Here is a 21,440-nt window from a genome sequence, read left to right on the forward strand (position 1 = left end):
GTGTATGTAGCTTTCTATAACTTTTTAAAACTCAACGTTTATGAAATTTATCCATGTCGTATATCACTTATCTTCACTGCTGTGTAGTTCATTGTACGAATATTTGTGTGTCTGTGTTGTCTGTGTGTGTGTGTATGTATCACAGTTCAGTAATTTATTCTTCGATCTTCAAACTTTTTAAACTGTGACTCTCATAGGAAGCAATAGGTTTTACCTGTGACCCAGTGTGTGTGTGTGTTTTTGTGTATATATACATACCAAAAAAAATTATGTTGAGATTTTGGTTGGAATTCCATTGCAGTTTTGGCTAAAATCAACAGTAAAAATTCTGTATTAGAGCCATGCAGGCATTTTACAAACTCTTCTTGGGTCAGAAGTTTTGGGAAGTTTTTTGTTTCTAGAAAATTTCAGTTTCCTCTCAGTTTTCAAATATATTGACATAAAGCTGTTCTCAGTATTCTAATTTTTAAAATACTTCGCTGTATTTCATTTTCTTTTTTTACATAGTTGATATTATTTACGTGGCTTTGCTCTTTTAATGTTTTCTTTGTTTTTCCTTGGGTTCATCCCGCTGTCCTTGTTTCAACTAATTAAGCTGGGTGCTTAGGTTAGTAGGACCTTTCTTTTGTGGTGGAAGTGTTTAATGCTATTAAATGTTAAATGTTACTACTTATTATTGCTTAAACCTCACACAAGTTTTATAAAGCTTCTTTTTTTTAGTTTTATTTACTTATTTGAGAGAGAGAGAGAGATCACAAGTAGGCAGAGAGACAGGCAGAGAGAGAGGGGGAAGCAGGCTCCCTGCTGAGCAGAGGGCCCAATGTGAGGCTCGATCCCAGGACCCTGAGATCATGACCCGAGGCAAAGGCAGAGTCTTAACCCACTGAGCCACCCAGGTGTCCCCACACAATTTTTTAATATCTTAATTGTCTTATAGATCTAAGTATTTTTCCACTATAATTTTATTTTTTGACCCATGAATCACTTAGAAATGTGACTTGAAATTCCAGATTTATGGTAATTTAAAATTTATTTATCATATTGACTCTTAATTGTCACGGGATCAGAGAATATGGTCTTATGTGATGCTTTGAAATTTATTGAGAAATGATTTATGAATTAATACAGTGGCCAGTTTTGTTAGTTTGTGCATGAGAAGAATATATATCCTTGGGTACGGGGTTTTACACTTTTACTAATATTTTTGTCTGTATACTCTGTCAGTATGAAAATGGCTGTTGTGTCACTTATAAGTTGTAGCAATTTTCCCTTTTGCATAGGTGCTGTCTGGAGGATGGAGAAACAGACGTGTGGCTTCGACGTCAATGAATAGAGAATCTTCTCGGTCTCATGCTGTCTTTACCATTACAATAGAGTCGATGGAGAAAAGCAATGAGACTGTGAATATACGGACCTCCCTACTCAATCTGGTGGACTTAGCAGGATCTGAAAGGCAAAAAGACACCCATGCAGAAGGGATGAGGTTAAAGGTAATAGTGGAATTATGATCTTCAACTTGTGTGTGAATTAATTACTGGAAGTCAGTACCAGTGTGAGTGTGTGGAGGTTACAAAGGAATCAGAATGTGCTCTCATTCTAAAGATGGGGAAATTTTTGTTGTGGGGTAGGGACATTAAACATACGTGGGCTAGAACAAGTCTGTCGGTAGCCAGAGTATTTGAATTCATGCCAGAAAGGATGGCAGTACAAATATCAGCCAGGGCCAGAGGAAGAAGGGACAGGATTGCTTGGGGGAAGCATAGAAAAGGAGGAGTTCTTGAGTTGGGCTCTCCAAGGGGGCAGGATTTCGATTGCGAGAGAACAGGGAATACATGCCCAGCATGGGGGACACCTCAAGGGTCATTATGAATGCAGAGGGAGTATGGCATTCGGCATTTCAGCGCGGATCAATGAATGGGTTGGGTCCTAGGTGCAAGCAGGCCCAGATCACCCAGAATACTGAGGACCAGGAGGGCCAGACCAGGTTTGCATTCAGTTCTCTGAATGCTGGGAAACACTGAAAAGTTTTGAGTGATTTCATGCAAAATTCCGTTTTATAGAAGCTTAGCCATCTGGCCAATCACTACCAGACTCATGAGAGGAGGGTCTGGAGAGAAAGGAGGGCAGCTAAGGTGGTTAATATTTCAGGGGGAGAGCAAGGACCCAGTCCTAGGCTGAGGGATTGGCAGTGGGACCTGAAGTTCTCCGGATACATTTTACTGCTCTGTAAATGTGTGTGGTCTGTTTTGTCAGTAAAGGGTGTGGGATGCTGTAGGTGAAGGTGTATGAGGGCTGGGGGGTAGTGTCAGAAAGGGCTGGGGGGTAGTGTCAGAAATGGTGAAGGACCATCTACTATTTACATTGAAAGTGAGGATCTGGGACGCCTGGGTGGCTCAGTGGGTTAAGCTGCTGCCTTCGGCTCAGGTCGTGATCCCAGGGTCCTGGATTGAGTCCCGCATCGGTCTCCTCGCTCAGCAGGGAGCCTGCCTCTCTCTCCACCTCTGCCTGCCTCTCTGTGCTTTCTCTCTCTCTCTTTCTTACAAATAAATAAAATCTTTAAAAAAAAAAAAAAAGAAAAAGAAAAAGAAAAGAAAGTGAGGATCTGAGCTTCCTAAGCTCTCAGGCAGTTTCAGGTGAACTTAGGCTCATGTTTCTATGGAGACACGAAGCAGAGAGAAATAGCCAGTTTTTACAATAGGACATATGCTGGTTTTGTTTCAAGTGCTTCATGTGTATTAACTTATTTAATCTTCCCAGCATCTCTGGGAAGTAGGTACTGTGATCCTTTCAGTTTTGGAGAAAAAGGAGTGAAATTGTCCGGGGGCTCACAGCTAGGAGTAGATCGGAATTCAAGCAGAAGTAGCCCAGCTCACAGACAGTGCTGTCAACACCTTTCTGATTTACTGACTGCTAAAACAGCTGCACTTGAACTCCAAGCATCTTTTTTTTTTTTTTTTTTAAGATTTTATTTATTTATTTGACAGAGAGAAATCACAAGTAGATGGAGAGGCAGGCAGAGAGAGAGAGAGAGGGAAGCAGGCTCTCCGCCGAGCAGAGAGCCCGATGCGGGACTCGATCCCAGGACTCTGAGATCATGACCTGAGCCGAAGGCAGCGGCCTAACCCACTGAGCCACCCAGGCGCCCCGAACTCCAAGCATCTTGCTTGAGAATACGCACATTCTCTCTTCTGTACTCCGACCACTGCAGACCCAGTTATTGAAGTATGATAACTACAATAAAAATCCAGTGTAGCATATTCAACCCCAACATTTTGCCCTCCCCAAACCACTTTTTTTTTTTTTTTAAGATTTTATTTATTTATTTGACAGAGATCACAAGTAGAGAGAGGGGGGTAGCAGTCTCCCTGCTGAGCAGAGAGCCCAATTCGGGGTTTGATCCCAGGACCCTGGGATCATGACCTGAGCTGAAGGCAGAGGCTTTAACCCACTGAGCCACCCAGGCGTCCCACAAACCACTTTTTAAAAGGGTCTTATTACACTTTACAGAATTAGACTGAATAATCTCTTCTGATAAGTTCATCAGTGACTTTGTGGGTTGTGGAATGAATGGGTTATTATTCACACTCTTTTAATGTAGCAAACATTTTAACATAAAAGGATTGAAAAATACGCCTTACTAATGCACTGCTGTCGCCTTTTTTCTCTGTTCTTTCCCAGCTTTTATCCCTACCTATAGGTCAATTTAAAACTCTTAGAATTATGAGGTGGCTTTTTGTTTTCTTTACATAATTTCTGTGTTTGTCTTTGAATATGAAAATTGCAGAGTGGGTCAAATAGGAAAAGGTTAGGGAGTAGTTGAGGACATCTGGTGGAAAGTCAGTTATCCTTAGTAATATTGTCTGTGACCGGAAATAAAAAAGGTAATATTGTCCATGACTTGATGTTCCATTCAAAATTCACTGCTAGGCATATTTTAATTCAAAATACTAAAATGAAACCAGTGCATCTCGATTTTTATTCTTTTTCCCCTTAGGAGGCAGGTAATATAAACCGGTCATTAAGCTGCCTGGGCCAAGTGATTACTGCGCTTGTCGACGTAGGTAATGGAAAACAGAGGCACGTTTGCTACAGAGACTCCAAACTTACCTTCTTACTTCGGGTAAAGTAGACCATTGGCTTCCTGGGCCCTTTTTTGGGTTATGCTCACTGTGGTTGACAGTCATGTACTCTCTCAGCCTTAGTGGTAAGAATATCCATTTTCTTTGCTTAACAAAGTACTTATGGTTTCTTCCCTGAAAATGTATACCATTCATATCATTAAATAGGATTCCCTTGGAGGCAATGCCAAAACAGCCATAATCGCAAATGTTCATCCTGGATCCAGGTGTTTTGGGGAAACACTGTCAACACTTAATTTTGCTCAGAGAGCCAAGCTGATTAAAAATAAGGTAAAATACTGAGTATAATTAAGTAAATTAGAAAAATACTTAAGCTTATAATTGCCCTAATATAAACACTAACTTCTATTTATTTCTCTTTGAAAGCTTAATTCTAAGCAAGATTTGTTTCATCTTTCCTAGCTTTCGGTATTGCTCAAGGAATTTGAGATCTAGATTAGGTCTTATGGTTGGTATGGTTTGGCTTGATTTTTCTTAAAGGAAGGCAGAGTTTTTCCTTTCTAACTGGGTTGGAGACTAAATTTATTTACCCAAACCATTGCTAACAGAGGGGTGTATGTGTGTGTGTGTGCCCGCGTGCTGGGGCTTCACTATGAAGACAGTTTGATGTTGACAAGCTTTGCCTTTTACGTTGTTTGTACCTGCAAGGATTCCCCATTTTTCTTTTTCCTTTTTTTTTTTTTAAAGACTTATTTCTTTGACAAACAGAGATCACAAGTAGGCAGAGAGGCAGGCAGAGAGAGGGGGTGGTGGAAGCAGGCTCCCTGCTGAGCAGAGAGCCCAATGTGAGGCTCCATCCTAGGACTCTAAGATGATGACCTGAGCTGAAGGCAGAGGCTTTAACCCACTGAGCCACCCAGGCGCCCCTCCCCATTTTTCTTGTATATAAGAAGCTTCCTAGATATTTGTGTACACCAGTGGTCAAAGAAGCTTTTCTGTAAAGGTAAATATTTGAGGCTTCTTGGATAGCGTCTGTCCCAGCTACTCAGCTCTGCCTTGGTGGTGAGAAAGCAGCTGTCAGCAGTACGCAAACATAAGGGCATGACTGTGTTCTAGTGCAGCTCTACTTACAAAAACAGATGGCAGACATATTTGGCCCATGAGCAAGCAGTTCTTTAACAGCCCCTGGAGCAGGGGTACCCCACTTCTTTTGGAAAGGCTGGATGCCCCTTTGGTTCTAGACAAAAGAATTACAGTGCTGTGAATTGGCAGATTAATTTCCTCTTTCTTTCAGATGAGAAGTTGGTCATTTCTGTCCCCCAGGTAGACTCCGTGATCATCCTAGTGTGTAAAAGTAAAGAGGTCTATGTTGCCTCTTCTCCTGGATAAGTCAGAAGAGTATAGGTCTAGTTGTTGATTTATTTTATTGGATTATGACTCTATAGTGGGGTATTCATAATATAAGGAGGAAAAATCACTAGGGCTTCCTGACCCTGTCTCTTGGGGCTTACTAAGAGTTTTTGGAGAGTGGAGAACAGCAGGGATAATTAGGATTATGATGTCACTGATGGGGCAGTGATGTCAGAATGTACAGGGAGTGCCTTGAAATGAGACTGGCGGTAAGCATCAGAAGCAACTAGAAATGGCTGCTGAATACATCAAACGGTAAAACCAGGAGGAGCCTTAGTACTAATTATTAGCAATGGTAAGTCCTATTCTGCAGCCTGCTGGTGGGAAGTGACTAGGATATCTGGGACTCATTTAAGGATGTGCTGTTTGGATTTTTCCCAGTGGGCAGACCTGGCTTAAGACAAGAACACGGGGACCTCAGGACTGTGTCAGAAAGTTTTCCCCCCTTTTTAGGATATTGGGTATTTCACAGCTGGGTCCCTTTGAGCTGATTGGTAGTTAAACTGTTAGCTCTTATTATCACCCTCTAGGTGTTATGGGCCTTTTTGAACCTCTTAGAAGTTGTCTTAACGAGGGGCACCTGGGTGGCTCAGTTGGTTAAGCATTTGCCTTCAGCTCAGGTAGTGATCCCAGGGTCCTGGGATTGAGTCCAGCATCATCTTCTACCTGCAGCTCCCCCTGCTGGTACACTCACACGTATGCACGCGCGCTGGCTTTCTCTCAGATAAATAAAATCTTTAATAAAAAAAAAGTTTTGGGGCGCCTGGGTGGCTCAGTGGGTTAAGCCTCTGCCTTTGGCTCAGGTCATGATCTCAGGGTCCTGGGATCGAGCCCTGCATCAGGCTTTGCTTAGCGGGGAGGCTGCTTCTCCCACTCTCTCTGCCTGCCTCTCTACCTACTTGTGATCTCTGTCAAATAAATAAAATCTTTAAAAAAAAAAGTTATCTTAAAGAAGTCTTTCCTTTAAGATAATTTTTTCAAGAAACGTTTCTTTAAAATAACATTTAGTGTGGTAATAAAACAGAAATAGAGCTGTCCACCAACTCCTCTCTTCAGGAGGGCTATTAGGAAATACAGGGGTGGATTCTTTTGGAGAAGGGGGTTTCTGCTCAGCTGATGGAGCTCAGGCCAGCTCTGCTGCTCATCGTCCCCTTAGAGTGGGCCAAGACAGAGGGGAGGGGATGCTCCTTCCAGAGGGGAAGAGCTGTTTGCTCTTCTCCATGGGGTTGGGGCTCTCCCAAGAAGCAGCAGTGTTAGGTGCACACACCCAGATCCCTGGGTGGCTCAGCCCAACAGGGTGGACCCCTAAGTGGGAGCATCCAGGAGGGGTGATGAGTGGGGGAGAGCCCGTGGCTGTAGGTATGAGGCAAAGGGAAGGGAGGCTTCCTCCCCTCTCTAGCACACTGTGAATCTAGGGGCCTTGCGACCGTTTGTGGGCTGGGAGTGTGGTTTTGTTTGGTGTTTGTCACTCTAGATCCTATACCAAATAGATCCTATACCAAATAGAATCACAAGATTGTATGACTCAAGAGTATTCTTTTAATGCTTTTTAAAAAATTCCTGAACAGGCAGTGGTCAATGAAGACACCCAAGGAAATGTGAGCCAGCTCCAGGCTGAAGTGAAGAGGCTCAAAGATCAGCTGGCCCAGTTTACTTCAGGGCAGCTACTACCGGAAGGCTTTCTGACCAAAGGTGAGATGAACACAGTGTCCTTCATCCTGAGGAAGACCACATGCGGGTATTAGTTTGAGAACCCTCTGATGACAGGCACAGTACAGTAAAGCTACCCCCATTTTTGAACAAGTGTATTTGTTTTACCCACATGGGAACACGGTACAGGCATCTCTCAGGGATTCTGCAGGTTCGGTTCCAGACTGTTGTGGTAAAGCCGATACTACAGTAAAGCCAATCAGTAAATAAAACTTAGGTTTGCCCTATACTGTAGTATATTTTGTGCGGTAGTGTTATGTCTAAAAACACAATGTACATACATACTTTAAAAATACTCAGTTGCTGAAAAATGGTAGCCACCATCTGAGTCTTCAGCAACTGTAACCTCTCTGCTGCCAGAGGGTCTTGCTTGCACGATGATGGCTGCTGACTGATCGGGCCGGTGGCTGCTGAGGGCTGGGACAGCTGTAGCAATTTCTTAAAATAAGACAGCAGTGAAGTTTGCTGCATCGATTGCCTCTTTCTTTTGCAAATGATTCCTCTGTAGCATGAAATGCTGTTTGATAGCACCTTACCCACCACAGGACTTTTTTCGGAATGGGAGTCGGTCCTCTCAAGTCCTGCTGCTGCCCTGTCAGCTCAGGTCATGTGACGCCCTAAACCCTTTGTGGTCATCTCAGCAGTCTTCACAGCACTTGTCTTCTGCACGAGTAGATTCTAGCTCAGGGAACCTTATGTTCCTTGTCCCATTAGAAGCAATTCCTCATCCGTTCATGTTTTATCAGGAGCTTGGAGCAATTCAGTCCCATCGTCAGGCTCCACTTGTGGTTCTAGTTCTGGGGCTATTTTTCCCACATCTGTGGTTATTCCCTCCACTGAAAACTCGAATCCCTCAAAGTCCTCCACGAGGGCTGGAATCCACTTCTCCCAAACTCCATATTGACATTTTGACCTCTTCCTCTGAATCACGATTACTCTTAATGGCATCTAGGATGGTGAATCGTTTCCAGATTTTCAGTTGACTTTGCCCAGATCCAGTAGAGGAACATTAGCACTTGATGCTTTGCCTTGTACTTTGACATTAGGGAGACGACTTCTTTCCTTGAACCTCATGAGCCAACCTCCGCTGGCTTCAGACTTTCCTTCTGCAGCTTCCTTAGTTCTCTGAGCCTTCACAGAATTGGAGAGAGTCAGGGTTTTGCTCTGGACTAGGCTTTGGCTTAAGGGAATGTTGTGGCTGGTGTGATCTTCTATCCAGACCACTAAAAGTTCTCCCTGAGAGCAATAAGGCTGTTTTGCTTTCTTATCATTCATGGATTTGCTTGAGTAGCACTTTCCACTTCCTTCCAGAACTTTTCCTTCACATTCGCAGCCTGGCTAGTTGTTTGGAGCAAGAGGCCTCGCTTTCAGCCTGTCTTGACTTTCAGCGTGCCTTCCTCACTAAGCTTAATCATTTCTAGCTTTAGGATTACAGTGAGACATGTGCAACTTTTTTTTCACTTGAACACTTGGAGGCTATCGTAGGGTTATTACAGGGCCTAATTTCCATATTGTTGTGTCTCAGAATAGGGAGGCCTAGGAGAGGGAGAGAGATGGGAAGAGCCAGGCAGTCAAGCAGTCAAGCATTCAGAAAACACATTTATTCATTAAGTTTGCCATCTGATATGGGCATGGTTTGTGGTGCCCAAAGTAATTACAGTGGTAACATCAAAGATCACTGATCCCAGACAGATAACTGTAACAAATATAATAACAATACTGAAAAATGTTGAAACGTTGCAAGAATTACCAGAATGTGACATAGAGACGCAAAGTGAGCAAATGCTATTGGAAAAATGGTACCAGTAGGCTTGGTCGATGCAGGGTTGCCACAAACTCTCCACTGGTAAAGAATGCAGTATCTGCAAAGCATGATACAGCAACACACAGTAAAACTAGAGATGCCCATACTTTGTAATCAGATAACAGATACCATATGTCCATGATATCCCCATATCTATGGGTGTGATGGGAAGGCGGTGTAGAAATAATCTTGAATAATTCTTTCCTCACAGGTGCTGAAAAAAGATACTAATTTTGTTTAGATCCACTTCCAGGATTCAGTCATAAGTAACATGTATGTGTTTACTAAACAGGATGAAAGAACTTATTTTTCTTCAAAGAATAGCTAATATGTAGATAGGATTGATTTGAAATCTGTGATCTGGGTACAACAGTCTGATTCTTTTAGATTGAGAACAGTCAGAGGCTGTTTTAGCTCAATACTTGGTCCTAAAATTTGAGAGATAAACATTTTTTTCCATTTTCTTTTCTTTCTTACTGGATCAATTACAGACAAAGATCAGACTAATTACATGAAGTATTTTCAAGAGGCGATGTTGTTCTTTAAGAAATCTGAACAGGAAAAGAAGGTAGGAAACTGAGTCGGTTAAAGGGCATTCCGGATATTTTAGGCTTTTGCTCCATGGCACCTTTCTGAGTGAAATAAAGGGCACAAGTAAATAAAGAAAATGAAGAAAAACTGTGGAAAATTTAATTTTGCCCTTGGGATTAAGTGTCAAGTTAGTGTTTATTGCTTGGTTTGTGGAAATTCAGCCTCCCTGAATTTCAGGGAGGCTGAATTCCTTTTCATGCTTAACCAAATTATGAATTTCTTAAGTCTCTGGTAGAGAAAGTTACCCAGTTAGAAGACCTCACCCTCAAAAAAGAAAAATTTATTCAATCTAATAAAATGATTGTGAAATTCCGAGAGGATCAAATAATGCGCCTGGAGAAGCTCCTCAAGGAATCCCGGGGAAGTTTTCTGCCTGCGGAGCAGGATCGCTTGTTGTCGGAATTAAGGGATGAAATCCAAACTCTGCGGGAACAAGTGAGTGTATGACATTTGTGGTATTTCTGAAAAGAAGGGAGGTTCGGGGCAAATTTAAGTTTGCCACCAAATTCATGTTGAGTTAATATAACGGAAAAGTGTTTTTGAACGAATTTAGCTGACTTGTATGATTGCACAACTTCTTCCCCCCATTTTCCATGATGGTAAAATTAAGAAGGAGGGGAGGAACTGTGAGATGCTGCATTAGCATCCCACCCAGCAGGCAAGTGTCCCTTGTCCCTTGTCCCGGTAAGCAGTTGTCTGAATCAGCGGTCTCTGTACATTGGGATCCTTCCAACTTCTTCCCCACACCCTTTGGGGCCCTTCCAACTTCTTTTTTTTTTTTTAAAGATTTTATTTATTCATTTGACACAGAGAGATCACAAGTAGGCAGAGAGGCAGGCAGAGAGAGAGAGAGGAGGAAGCAGGCTCCCCGCGGAGCAGAGAACCCGATGCGGGACTCGATCCCAGGACCCTGAGATCATGACCTGAGCCGAAGGCAGCGGCTTAACCCACTGAGCCACCCAGGCGCCCCCCTTCCAACTTCTTGATGCTTTTTTTCCTTTTCCCTGGGGAGGATGGGTAGTTAATACAGGCACATCATTAGGAAAAAAAAAAAAAAAAATCAAATCTGTTTCTGACTTTTGTACTTTTCTGAGGCTTTTTAATGCATATACAAACTAATATGGATATTTTTACTTTTATAATCATTTTCAACACAAAAGGCAACTTTGCGTACATACTTTTATGCTGTCTCTTTCACTTAATATATTTTGGAGGAGGTGGCTTCCTGGTCGATAGAGCGTATCCTTCTTTGCTACAGTGTGTTAATGTCAACAGCCCCAGTTGCATGAAGAGTCGGCCACAGTGTACACTCTTGCACGTTTTTCCCTATGAGCCCACGCCTGGGTGAAAATTTCAAGGCACAGGCCCAGACACGGAATAATGGCGTCGTAGGCTACGCACATGCTCTCTGTGGTCACAGATGCCAGGTTGCTGTCCACAGGCCTTGCGGTAGACCACTGCCCACAGAGCATGCAGCATTCCTAACGTTTCCAAATGGCTTGGTGGCAAGATTGGTTATTGAGGAAATGTCTGTCTGTCTGTAAATCTGTAATTGTTCTATGTCACAGATAGAACACCATCCCAGAGTTGCAAAATATGCAATGGAAAACCATTCCCTCAGGGAGGAGAACAGAAGATTGAGATTATTAGAGCCTGTGAAAAGAGCCCAAGAAATGGATGCCCAGACCATTGCTGTACTAGAAAAAGCTTTCTCTGAAATATCTGGCACAGAGAAAAAGGACAAGGGTAAGAAATGATTGTTGTCTGCATGTCTTCTAGGGACGTGGTGAGGGAGATGCTGTTGAAAAAGCATTTTATTGTCTCACCGGTAGGGTCTTCCTTTTGGCCTCAAGACCTAGTATGCTAATTTCTTTCTTTCTTTTTTTTTCTTTAAGATTGTATTTATTCCTTTGACAGAAAGAGAGAGCACAAGCAGGGGGAGCAGCAGAGGGAGATGGAGAAGCAGGCTTCCTGCTGAGCAGGGAGCTGGATGCAGAGCTAGATCCCCAGACCCTGGGATCATGACCTGAACTGAAGGCAGACGCTTAACCAACTGAGTCACTCAGGACCCCCCCGAGTGTGCTAATTTCTTATGTACATACTTAGGCTTTTATGTTACCAAAAGGCGTTTTCCAAACTCTTTTCTCATAAATCTCGTAGTATTGAGTTACGCAGGCTAAGAGACGTTATCAACGAAATACTTGTTATGGTTCTTTTTGGTTGCTAAAAGTTTGATTCAGATATTTCTCTTAATTTTTATTGAAAGAAATTTTTCCTGCTTTAACTGAAATTAAAAGTGTTTAACTAATGAACACCAGTGATTGTCAAGTGGACGATGTTTACCTCTCTGGCTAAGGTCTGTACAGTGTGAGAGGTGTCTGTAGGTCAGACTCCTGATCCCAGCTCGGTGCTTGTGTCCTGAGGTGGTGGGTGCCGGCCAGACCCTGTTAGTTCTACACTGGCCAGCATGCACTGGTAGTTCTACATTATTTCTGTCTGCTTTTGCTCTGTGAAAAGTGGTTTAGTTGGCATCAAATCTCACTTAGATGTTGGGCAGCTACTGGTGTTAATGGCCTGGGACTTGGCAACAAAGTCTGTGTTTGCCCCACTCTCAGAGTGAATATTTTTGTGGGCTTTCGTCAGATTCCATCTCAGCCTGTCATTTCAGATCAAAATTGAGAACACCGTAATCTCATTCTGCAATTGCAACAAAGCCTGTTTGTGTCCATTTAAAATTTTTCATTTTTCAAGTCTTCTTCCACTCTGTTATGACTCAATAAAAGAATAAAATTTGGTTGTGAAGAGACTGATTTTAGATGCAAAGTTAAGATCAGGTTTTGCGTATTATTTCAGCTATTTTTCCCTACAGTGGTCTGTATTTTGTTGGCCATTTTGATCTCAAATAATTCCTTGACTTACTGCCTTTGAAAGATACTAACAGTCATTTCTTGATCCCATCACCTTTTTTAAAAATTAATTTATTTTTAAAATTTTATTTCAAATCAGTTAACTAACACATAATATATTATTAGTTTCAGAGGTGGAGTTCAATGATTCTTCAGTTGCATGCAATATCCAGAACCCACCATCTTCTAAACAAAGATGATTCTCTAAACAACTTTACGCGATGTTGTCCCACAGTGGAACTTGTCAGAACTCTCTTCAACATATCCATCTGGTCCTAAGCAATCCCTGAAAATATTTCCTACCAGTTAGATGACCCCAAGCTCTTTCAACGTGTAGCCTTTGCTCTTTAGTTCCTTTCCTGAGTAATTTATTGACTGTTCACTTTATCCGTTAGCACGAATTTCTGCAGTACTGGCCTGCTGACATCTCAGCGGCCTGATGCGTGCTGTACTTCATGGTTTGCCCTTTCTCCCGATGGCAAAGGTCTTGCCTTCAATATGCCCCTACATCCTGGGGCCTCTCAGCTTCTCAGAAACAACTTCCAGCACTCTTTGACACACTGCATTGTGTCTTATCTCCGGCTGAGTTACAGGCTCTTGTTCTTTGGGGTCCACTTTCCAATCCATCTCTCATTTTCCCTTCTTTGCTTCGAAATTAATACCCGGCAGAGAACTTAGAAAACAGGTTCTGTTCTTTCTCTTTCAAAGACTAAGTTGTTTCCTTATTACCAGGTCAACAAGGATTTTCTCCTAAAGCTCCAAAGGAGCCATGTTCATTAGTGAACACCGAGAAGCTGAAAGCACAACTCTTGCAAATTCAGACAGAGCTGAATAATTCGAAGCAAGAATATGAAGAATACAAAGAACTAACGAGGTAAAGTATAAATCCATGTTCATGCTTACCTGTCTTAGTATTTCTTTTTTAAGATTTTATTTATTTATTTGACAGAGATCACAAGTAGGCAGAGAGGCAGGCAGAGAGAGAGGAGGAAGCAGGCTCCCTGCTGAGCAGAGAGCCCGATGCGGGGCTCGATCCAGGATCCTGGGATCATGACCTGAGCCGAAGGCAGAGGCTTTAACCCACTGAGCCACCCAGGCGCCTCTGTCTCAGTATTTTTGAATGTGGATTTATTTTAGCGTTTAACACTGACTATTTATTTATTTATTTATTTTTAAAGGTTTTATTTATTTCTTGACAGAGACACAGCGAGAGAGGGAACACAAGCAACGGTGTGGGAGAGGGAGAAGCAGGCTTCCTGCAGAGCAGGGAGCCTGATGCGGGGCTCGATCCCAGGACGCTGGGATCTTGACCTGAGCCGAAGGCAGATGCTAAATGACTGAGCCACCGAGGCGCCCCTAACAGTGACCATTTGATTGAGCATTTTATGTTAAATATTAATTCTCATATAGCAACTACCTTGTTTTGAAATGAAGAAAAAGCTCCTTAATATATCTAATGAACTAGATGATACAGATGTTTTCTTTTTTTTTTGAGTCCTTTATTTGTAATATTTTATTTATTTATTTATTTTTTAGAAAGATTTTATTTATTTATTTGACAGAGAGAAATCACAAGTAGTCGGAGAGGCAGGCAGAGAGAGAGAGAGGGAAGCAGGCTCCCCGCTGAGCAGAGAGCTCGATGCAGGACTCGATCCCAGGACCCTGAGATCATGACCTGAGCCGAAGGCAGAGGCTTAACCCACTGAGCCACCCAGACCCCCTGATACAGATGTTTTCACGAATACACCCGTATCTGTTTACCAAATTTAAATCAATGTTGTTATGAATTGAGTCAGAATTTTTAGAAATTACAGGTTTGTTAATATTCTTAATGTTCCTTGTGTAAAAAAAACAAAGATAAGCCACATTCATAGTATAATTAAGATTATGCTATCCTAAAATAGAAAGAAGTATTTATTTTATTTTTTACATTTTTAAAAAGATTTATTTATTTTAGAGAGAGACAGAGCACACATGGGGGTAAAGGGCACAAGAAGAGAGAGAATCCTAAGCAGGCAGCATGAGCATGGAGCCCAGTTCAGGGCTCGATCTCACGACTGATTTCATGACCTGAGCTGAAAGCAAGAGTTGACACTCACTTGACTGAGACACCCAGGCACCCCAGAAAGTGTTTATTTTAAAAATAACATGCCGAGGTGCCTGGGTGGCTCAGTGGGTTAAAGCCTCTGCCTTCGGCTCAGGTCATGATCCCAGGTCCTGGGATCAAGCCCGGTATCTGGCTCTCTGCTCTGTGGGGACCCTGCTTCTCCCTCCTCCTCTGCCTGCCTCTCTACCTACTTGTGATCTCTCTCTGTCAAATAAATAAATAAAATCTTTAAAAAAAAAATAACATGCCATCTGTGGTATCATCACAGACTATTAGTGTATTTGAATTGGAGGTCTACCATTTATTAGTCAAATACTTTATACTTTAGTTAATTCTTATAGCCAAATATTACCCAAATGGAAATTGAGGGTAATAATTTGAGAATTTCTTAGATTTAGAGGGATAAATAGCAAGTTATGTGAGAGTATAAAGTGTAAAGTACTCTACAAGTGTATGACATTACTTATTACCTGAAATACTCAATTTTTAAATATCCCTTAGGAAAAAGCAGCTAGAATTGGAATCAGAGCTTCAGTCTTTGCAAAAAGCAAATCTTAATCTTGAAAACCTTTTGGAAGCAACAAAAGCCTACAAGCGACAAGAAGTTTCTCAGCTGAATAAAATTCATGCTGAAACGCTTAAGGTAGGTGGTCTGAAGCAATTCTTTTTTTTAATTTTTATTTATTTATTTTAAATATTTTATTTATCTATTTGCTTCAGAGAGATCACAAGTAGGCAGGGCAGTAGGCAGAGAGAGAGGGGGAAGCAGGCTCCCCGCTGAGCAGAGAGCCCGATGTGGGGCTCAATCCCAGGACCCTGGGCTCCTGACCTGAGCCAAAGGCAGAGGCTTAACCCACTGAGCCACCCAGGCACCCCTCTAATGCTTACTGTTCAGAAGTGGTATTTTTGGTGTCACTTTTTAGGAGACTGCTTTTTTTTAAAAGAAACTTTATTCATCCGTTGAATAGGCAATTCACTTGGCCGGAATTTTTAAAGGTACAAAGAATATACAGTGACACGTTCCTCTCTGTCTACTGTCCTTCCTGCCAACCAGCCAAGCCCCTTTTTGGAGGCAGTCACTGTCAGCAAGTCTTTCTGGGTTTTATTTTCCATCTTTTAATTTTTTTTTTTTTTTTTTTTTTTTTTTTTAATTTTAACTGAAGTACAGTCGGCACACGGTATTATTTTAGTTTCGGGTGTGCAGCATAGTGATTTGACAATTCGGTACATTGTGCAGTGCTCCCCAGGGGTGCAGACACCATCGCTCACCGCAGAGTCATCACAGTATTGTTGACTCTCATCCCTATGCTGAGCATTACCTCCCTGTGGCTTATTTATTTTATAAGTGGGAGTTCGTACCTCTTAATCCCCTTCGCCCCTCTCGCCCATCCTCCACAGCCCTCTCCCTTCTGGCAACCACCAGTTCTCTGTATTGATGAATCTGTTTCTGGTTTGTTTTGTTCTTTAGATTGTACATAGAAGTGAAATCAGATAGCATTTGTCTTTTTCTATTTGACTTACCTCGCTAGATCCATCCATGTTGTCACGAATGGCAAGACCTCGTTCTTTTTTATGGTGGAGTAATATTCCAATGTGTGTGTATGTGGGGGTGTGTCTATATACACATACACACACGTGTATAAATGTGGCACATCTTTATGCGTTCATCTGTTGATGGACGCTTGAGTTGCTTACATATCCTGGCTATTATAAATAATGCTACAAAAAACATAGGGCTGCATGTATCTTTTCAAATTAGTGTTTCCAGTTTCTTTGGGCAAATACCTAGTAGTAGAATTTTGCTGGGCCATATTATACTTCTATTTTAATTTTTCTTTTTTTTTAAGATTTTTTTTTTAATTTATTTGACAGAGAGAGAGAGGGATGACAAGTAGGCAGAGAGGCAGGCAGAGAGACAGAGGGGAAAGCAGGCTCCCTGCTTCCGAGCAGAGAGCCCGATGCGGGACCCGATCCCAGGACCCTGAGATCATGACCTGATCTGAAGGCAGAGACTTAACCCACTGAGCCACTCAGGCATCCCTTTTTTTAAGATTTTATTTATTTATTTGACAGACAGAGATCACAAGTAGGCAGAGAGGCAGGCAGAAAGAGAGAGGAAGGGAAGCAGGCTCCCTGCTGAGCAGAGACCCGATGCGGGGCTCGATCCCAGGACCCTGGGATCATGACCTGAGCCGAAGGCAGAGGCTTTAACCCACTGAGCCACCCAGGCGCCCCTTGAGGAACCTTTGTACTGTTTTCACAGTGACTGTGCCATTTACCTTCCTGCCAGTATTGCTCTGGGGTTTCCTTTTCTCCGCATCCTTGCCCATATTCATTGTCTCTTGTCTTTCTGATACCATTCTAGCAGGAATGAGGGGACATCTCATCATAGTTTGATTTGCATTTCCCCGATGATGAGTGATGTTGAGCATTTTTTCATGTGTCTGTTGGCCATCTGGATGTTTTCTTTAGAAAAATGTCTGTTCAGGTCCTCTGCCCATTTTTTATTGGATTATTTGGGGCTTTTTTGGTGTTGCATTGTAAGAATTCTTTATATATATATTTTAGATATTAAAGTCTTACTGGATGTATCATTCACAGGTATCTTCCCCTATTCAGTAAGTTTCCTTTTTATTTTGTTTATTTATCGTTTCCTTTGCTGTGCAGAAACCTTTTACTTTGGTGTAGTCCCACTTGTTTATACCTTTTTTCTTTGTTTTACACAGTGGTAGCCTGTTGTTTTTTTTTTTAAGATTTTATTTATTTATTTATTTGACAGAGATTACAAGTAGGCAGAGAGGCAGGCAGAAAGAGAGAGAGGGAAGCAGGCTCCCTGCTGAGCAGAGAGCCCCATGTGGGGCTCGATCCCAGGACCCTGAGATCATGACCTGAGCCGAAGGCATCGACTTAACCCACTGAGCCACCCAGGCGCCCACGGTGGTAGCATATTATACAAAACATTCTACACCTGGGTTTTTCTGTTTTTGTCTTTTCTAAGTTTGTCCCATGACTACAGGGGAAAAAAAAGAACTTTACCTCCTTTTTTCTTTTTTTTTCTTTTTTTTTTTCGTTTTCTGACAGCTGCACAGGAATCTGTTGTATGGATGTATTACCATTTATTTAAACTAGAAAATGCAGTTTTTTTAAATAAAAGTAGAATTTTTTTCTTTGCTCTCTAAAAATGATGGCCTTTAAAAAATCTGTGTCGGAAATTACTTTAAATTAACTGTGGAATATGGCCAAATGTTTTCTCATCCTGTATCTGTAACCCCTTAGCACAGTGGAATTGGAGAGCTTGAAGCATGTGTGGCAAGCTGGTCCTGCTGCTTTCACTTCTAGGTCAGCAAATAAGACCGAAGTGATTAAAAGTTTTACCAAGAGCAGCATAGCAGTTCAGAGCTATTGTTCATTCTCAGTTACATGAGAGTACTTTATGAATACATTTTTCTTGTTTAAAAGAGATGTACATACATATGTAAGTTTCAGTTCAAGGTCATTTTGAGCACTGCTTCCAATCTGGTTCTAATGTAGTCCTTCATGCCCCATCTGTGGTGGGTAATTTGTTCTGTTTGGGAATATTTTTACTTAGCAGGGGTTTTTTTTTAATTTTAAGATTTTATTTATTTGTCAGCGAGAGAGAGAGAACACAAGTGGGTGGGCAGCAGGCAGAGGGAGGAGCAGTAAGAGGAAGGAGCCAGCTCCCTGCTGAGCAAGGAACCCGATGCGGGATTTGATCCCAGGACCCTGGGATCGTGACCTCAGCCAACGGCAGATGTTTAACAGGCTGAACCACCCAGGCATCCTTGCTTGGCAGTTTTGTACAGTATATATGTAGGGACTGGGAAAATAATGGAGAGTTATTTCATAGATTTTTAGCTGAGCTTTTGTTTTTAAACGTAAATGGAATCATCCTACATATGTTACTCTGTAGTGGGCTTTTGTTAACTCTAGGATATGCCTCGGGTCTTCCCATATTACATAGTACGTAGAACTCTACCTCATTTTAAATCTAGGTTTCCATGTTTTGGACAACCCCTGGCTTGTATAGGTGGTTGCCAGTGTGAACGTTCTTTGGGGAGAGTCTGTGAAGGCGTGGTCGTCATCTGATGTCTCAGCACTGGGGTCCTGCCCGCCAGGTGTCTGTGCTATGTGCTCTCCCGGGAGCTATGGGAGCACTCACTGCCCAGTGCCAGCCCCCGGAACTGGTGTTGTCTCCCTCTTTAATGTATGACAGTATGATGGGTGGAAATGGTATCTTTTGAAGATTTTATTTCTCATTTCCTTTCTTTCTGATGAGGTCGCACATCTATGATCACTGTCCATTTGTGTACATCCTTTTCTGTGAGAAAAAAGAAGAGTCCGTTTTCTTACTGGTTGTTTTGTCTTCTGGTTGTAGTTTTTAACATGTTACTCTCTTGTATGTCATATACTACTGCCAACATTCTCTGCCATGCTACTGCCATAATGTTGCTTGTCTTTTATCTTTGTATGTGATACTTTTGTTATACAGAGTTTTTAAAATTTTGATATAGCCAGGTTTATTCCTCTTCTACCTTTTTTTTTAATTTTTTGGGTATAGTAGACTTCATCGATGGTACAAGATAGAGCTCCCCAAGACCCTATCCTTCTCAGTTAGTCTGGGGTGGAAATTGGGTAGAGGTTGGGAGATGCTCAGTGTGTTGGGCGATGAGTTGGGGCAAGGATTCCCCAGCAGCTGAGGGCTCTCTTCCTCTTGTCTCTCGGGCTGGTGGTCTAGATGGCTCTTACTCCTTGGAGGCCCATCTGGACCATAAGATCCACCACCCAGTTGTTGGAGCCAAATTCATTGTCATACTAGGAAATGAGCTTAACAAAGAGGTCACTGAGGACTATGCCAGCCCCAGCATTAAAGATGATAGAGTGGGTGTCACTGTTAATGTTGCAGGGCAAACCTGATCCTCAGTGGAGCCCAGGATGCCCTTGAGGGGGCCCTTTGATGCCTGCATCACCGCCTTTTTGATGTCATTGTATTTGGCAGCTTTCTCCAGGCAGCAGGTCAGATCCATGATTGACAAGTTGCGGATAGGGACATGGAAGGCCATGCCAGTGAGCTTCGTATTCTGCCCAGGGATGACCTTGCCTACAGCCTTGGCAGCGCCAGTAGAAGCAGGGATAATGTTCTGGGCAGCCCCTTGGCCATCACGCCACAGCTTGCCAGAGGGGCTATCCATAGACGTCATGGTGACAGTGTGGCATGGACTGAGGTCATGAGTTCCTCCACCATGCCATGGTTGTCATGGATGACCTTGGCCAGTGGGGCCAAGCATATGGTGGTACAGGAGGCATTGCCAACCATCTTGAGGGAGCTTTCATACTTCTCATGGTTCACATCCATCACAAACATGGGGGCATCATCAGAAGGGGCAAAGATGATGATCATCCCCCCGTCCCTACCCTCCAAGTGAACCCCAGGCTTCTCCATGGTGGTGAAGACCCCAGTGGACTCCACAACATGCTCAGCACTAGCATCACCCCTTTTGATGTTGGCGGAATCTCACTCCTGGAAGATGGAGATGGACTTTCCATTGATGACAAGTTTCCTGTTCTCAGCCTGGACTGTGCTGTGGAATTTGCCATGGGTGGAATCATACTGGAACTTGTAGACCATGTAGTTGAGGTCAATGAAGCAGTCCTTAACGGCAACAGTATCCACTATGCCAGAGTTAAAAGCAGCCCTGGTGACCAGGTGCCCAATACGCTGAATCTGTTTACTCCGACCTCCGCCATCATGTCATCATGTCTTGGGGACGCGGCTGGAACTACACCAGAGATGCAGACTGTCTGTCGAATGGGGAGAAGCAGAGAGCCTCTTTTATGTATTTTCAAAGACAATCTCAAGATCATCAATATATTCTACTTCTTTTTTTTTTTTTTAAGATTTTATTTATTTATTCAACAGGAAGAGAGAGATCACAAGTAGGCAGAGGCAGGCAGAGAGAGAGGAGGAGGCAGGCTCCCCGCTGTGTAGAGAGCCCGATGTGGGGCTCGATCCCAGGACCCTGTGATCATGACCTGAGCCGAAGGCAGAGGCTTAATTAACCCACTGAGCCACCCAGACGCCCCAATATATTCTACTTCTTAAACTACTTTTATAATTTTCTTTTTACATTGAGATGTTTAGTTCGTCTGCCTTTTTACTTTTTAAAGTATTTTATTTATTTATTAGAGAGGGAGCGAACAGAAGCAGGGGGAGTGGGAGAGGGAGAGATAAAATCCCCACCAAGCAGGGAGCCGAATGCAGGGCTCTATCCCAGGACTCTGGGATCATGACCTGAGCTGAAGGCAGAGGCTTAACGACTGAGCCACCCTGATGCCCCTGCCTTTTTATTTCTGAATGCTATTACTAGAGATTTAACTTTGAATAGTCCTTGTTTTTCTCGCTAATTTGAACTTTCCACATATAAGTCACTTTTTCTATGTATTTTCTTCGAGTGTCCTATTTAACTATTTGTATGCTGATCACTGTTTTAATGACTGTACCCTTGTAATGTATTTTTATGTGGGTCAGGGAAGTCTTCCTAAATTTTTAATTGTCTTTCCTTGAACTTTTATTCTTTGTTTGAACTTTGGAATCAGCTTATTAAGTTTCAGTTTTAACAATCTTACTAGAATTTTGCTTGAGACCACATTAAATTGCTATATTTGTTTCAACTTAGTCATTTCTCAGCTGCCTCTTGAGGATACTCTTTTGATGATTAGAATTTCAATTTTATCCTTTCCGTTCACACAGTTAGTAAATACTTTTGCTCTTTTGTTCACATGTGCTAATGCTGTTTCATAATCGCTTTTTGCTA

At 42.4% G+C, this 21,440-nt stretch overlaps 1 protein-coding gene and 1 pseudogene across 2 annotated transcripts in view; one reads left to right on the top strand and one right to left on the bottom strand.

The window, feature by feature from the left end:
• Nucleotides 1-21,440, top strand: part of KIF15 (kinesin family member 15) — a 72,632-nt gene that overhangs the window by 25,594 nt on the left and 25,598 nt on the right. For both annotated transcript variants that reach the window (XM_032317160.1, XM_032317169.1), the window contains 9 exons: nucleotides 1,281-1,490; nucleotides 3,995-4,120; nucleotides 4,287-4,409; nucleotides 7,058-7,181; nucleotides 9,495-9,571; nucleotides 9,820-10,029; nucleotides 11,163-11,340; nucleotides 13,233-13,374; nucleotides 15,109-15,250. In XM_032317160.1, coding sequence (XP_032173051.1) covers nucleotides 1,281-1,490; nucleotides 3,995-4,120; nucleotides 4,287-4,409; nucleotides 7,058-7,181; nucleotides 9,495-9,571; nucleotides 9,820-10,029; nucleotides 11,163-11,340; nucleotides 13,233-13,374; nucleotides 15,109-15,250 — 1,332 coding nt within the window. The remainder of the gene's footprint in view (nucleotides 1-1,280; nucleotides 1,491-3,994; nucleotides 4,121-4,286; nucleotides 4,410-7,057; nucleotides 7,182-9,494; nucleotides 9,572-9,819; nucleotides 10,030-11,162; nucleotides 11,341-13,232; nucleotides 13,375-15,108; nucleotides 15,251-21,440) is intronic.
• Nucleotides 19,240-20,446, bottom strand: LOC116575742 (annotated as a pseudogene).

The sequence above is a fragment of the Mustela erminea genome, chromosome 1 (genome assembly GCF_009829155.1).
Source record: "Mustela erminea isolate mMusErm1 chromosome 1, mMusErm1.Pri, whole genome shotgun sequence".
Lineage (NCBI taxonomy): Eukaryota > Metazoa > Chordata > Mammalia > Carnivora > Mustelidae > Mustela > Mustela erminea.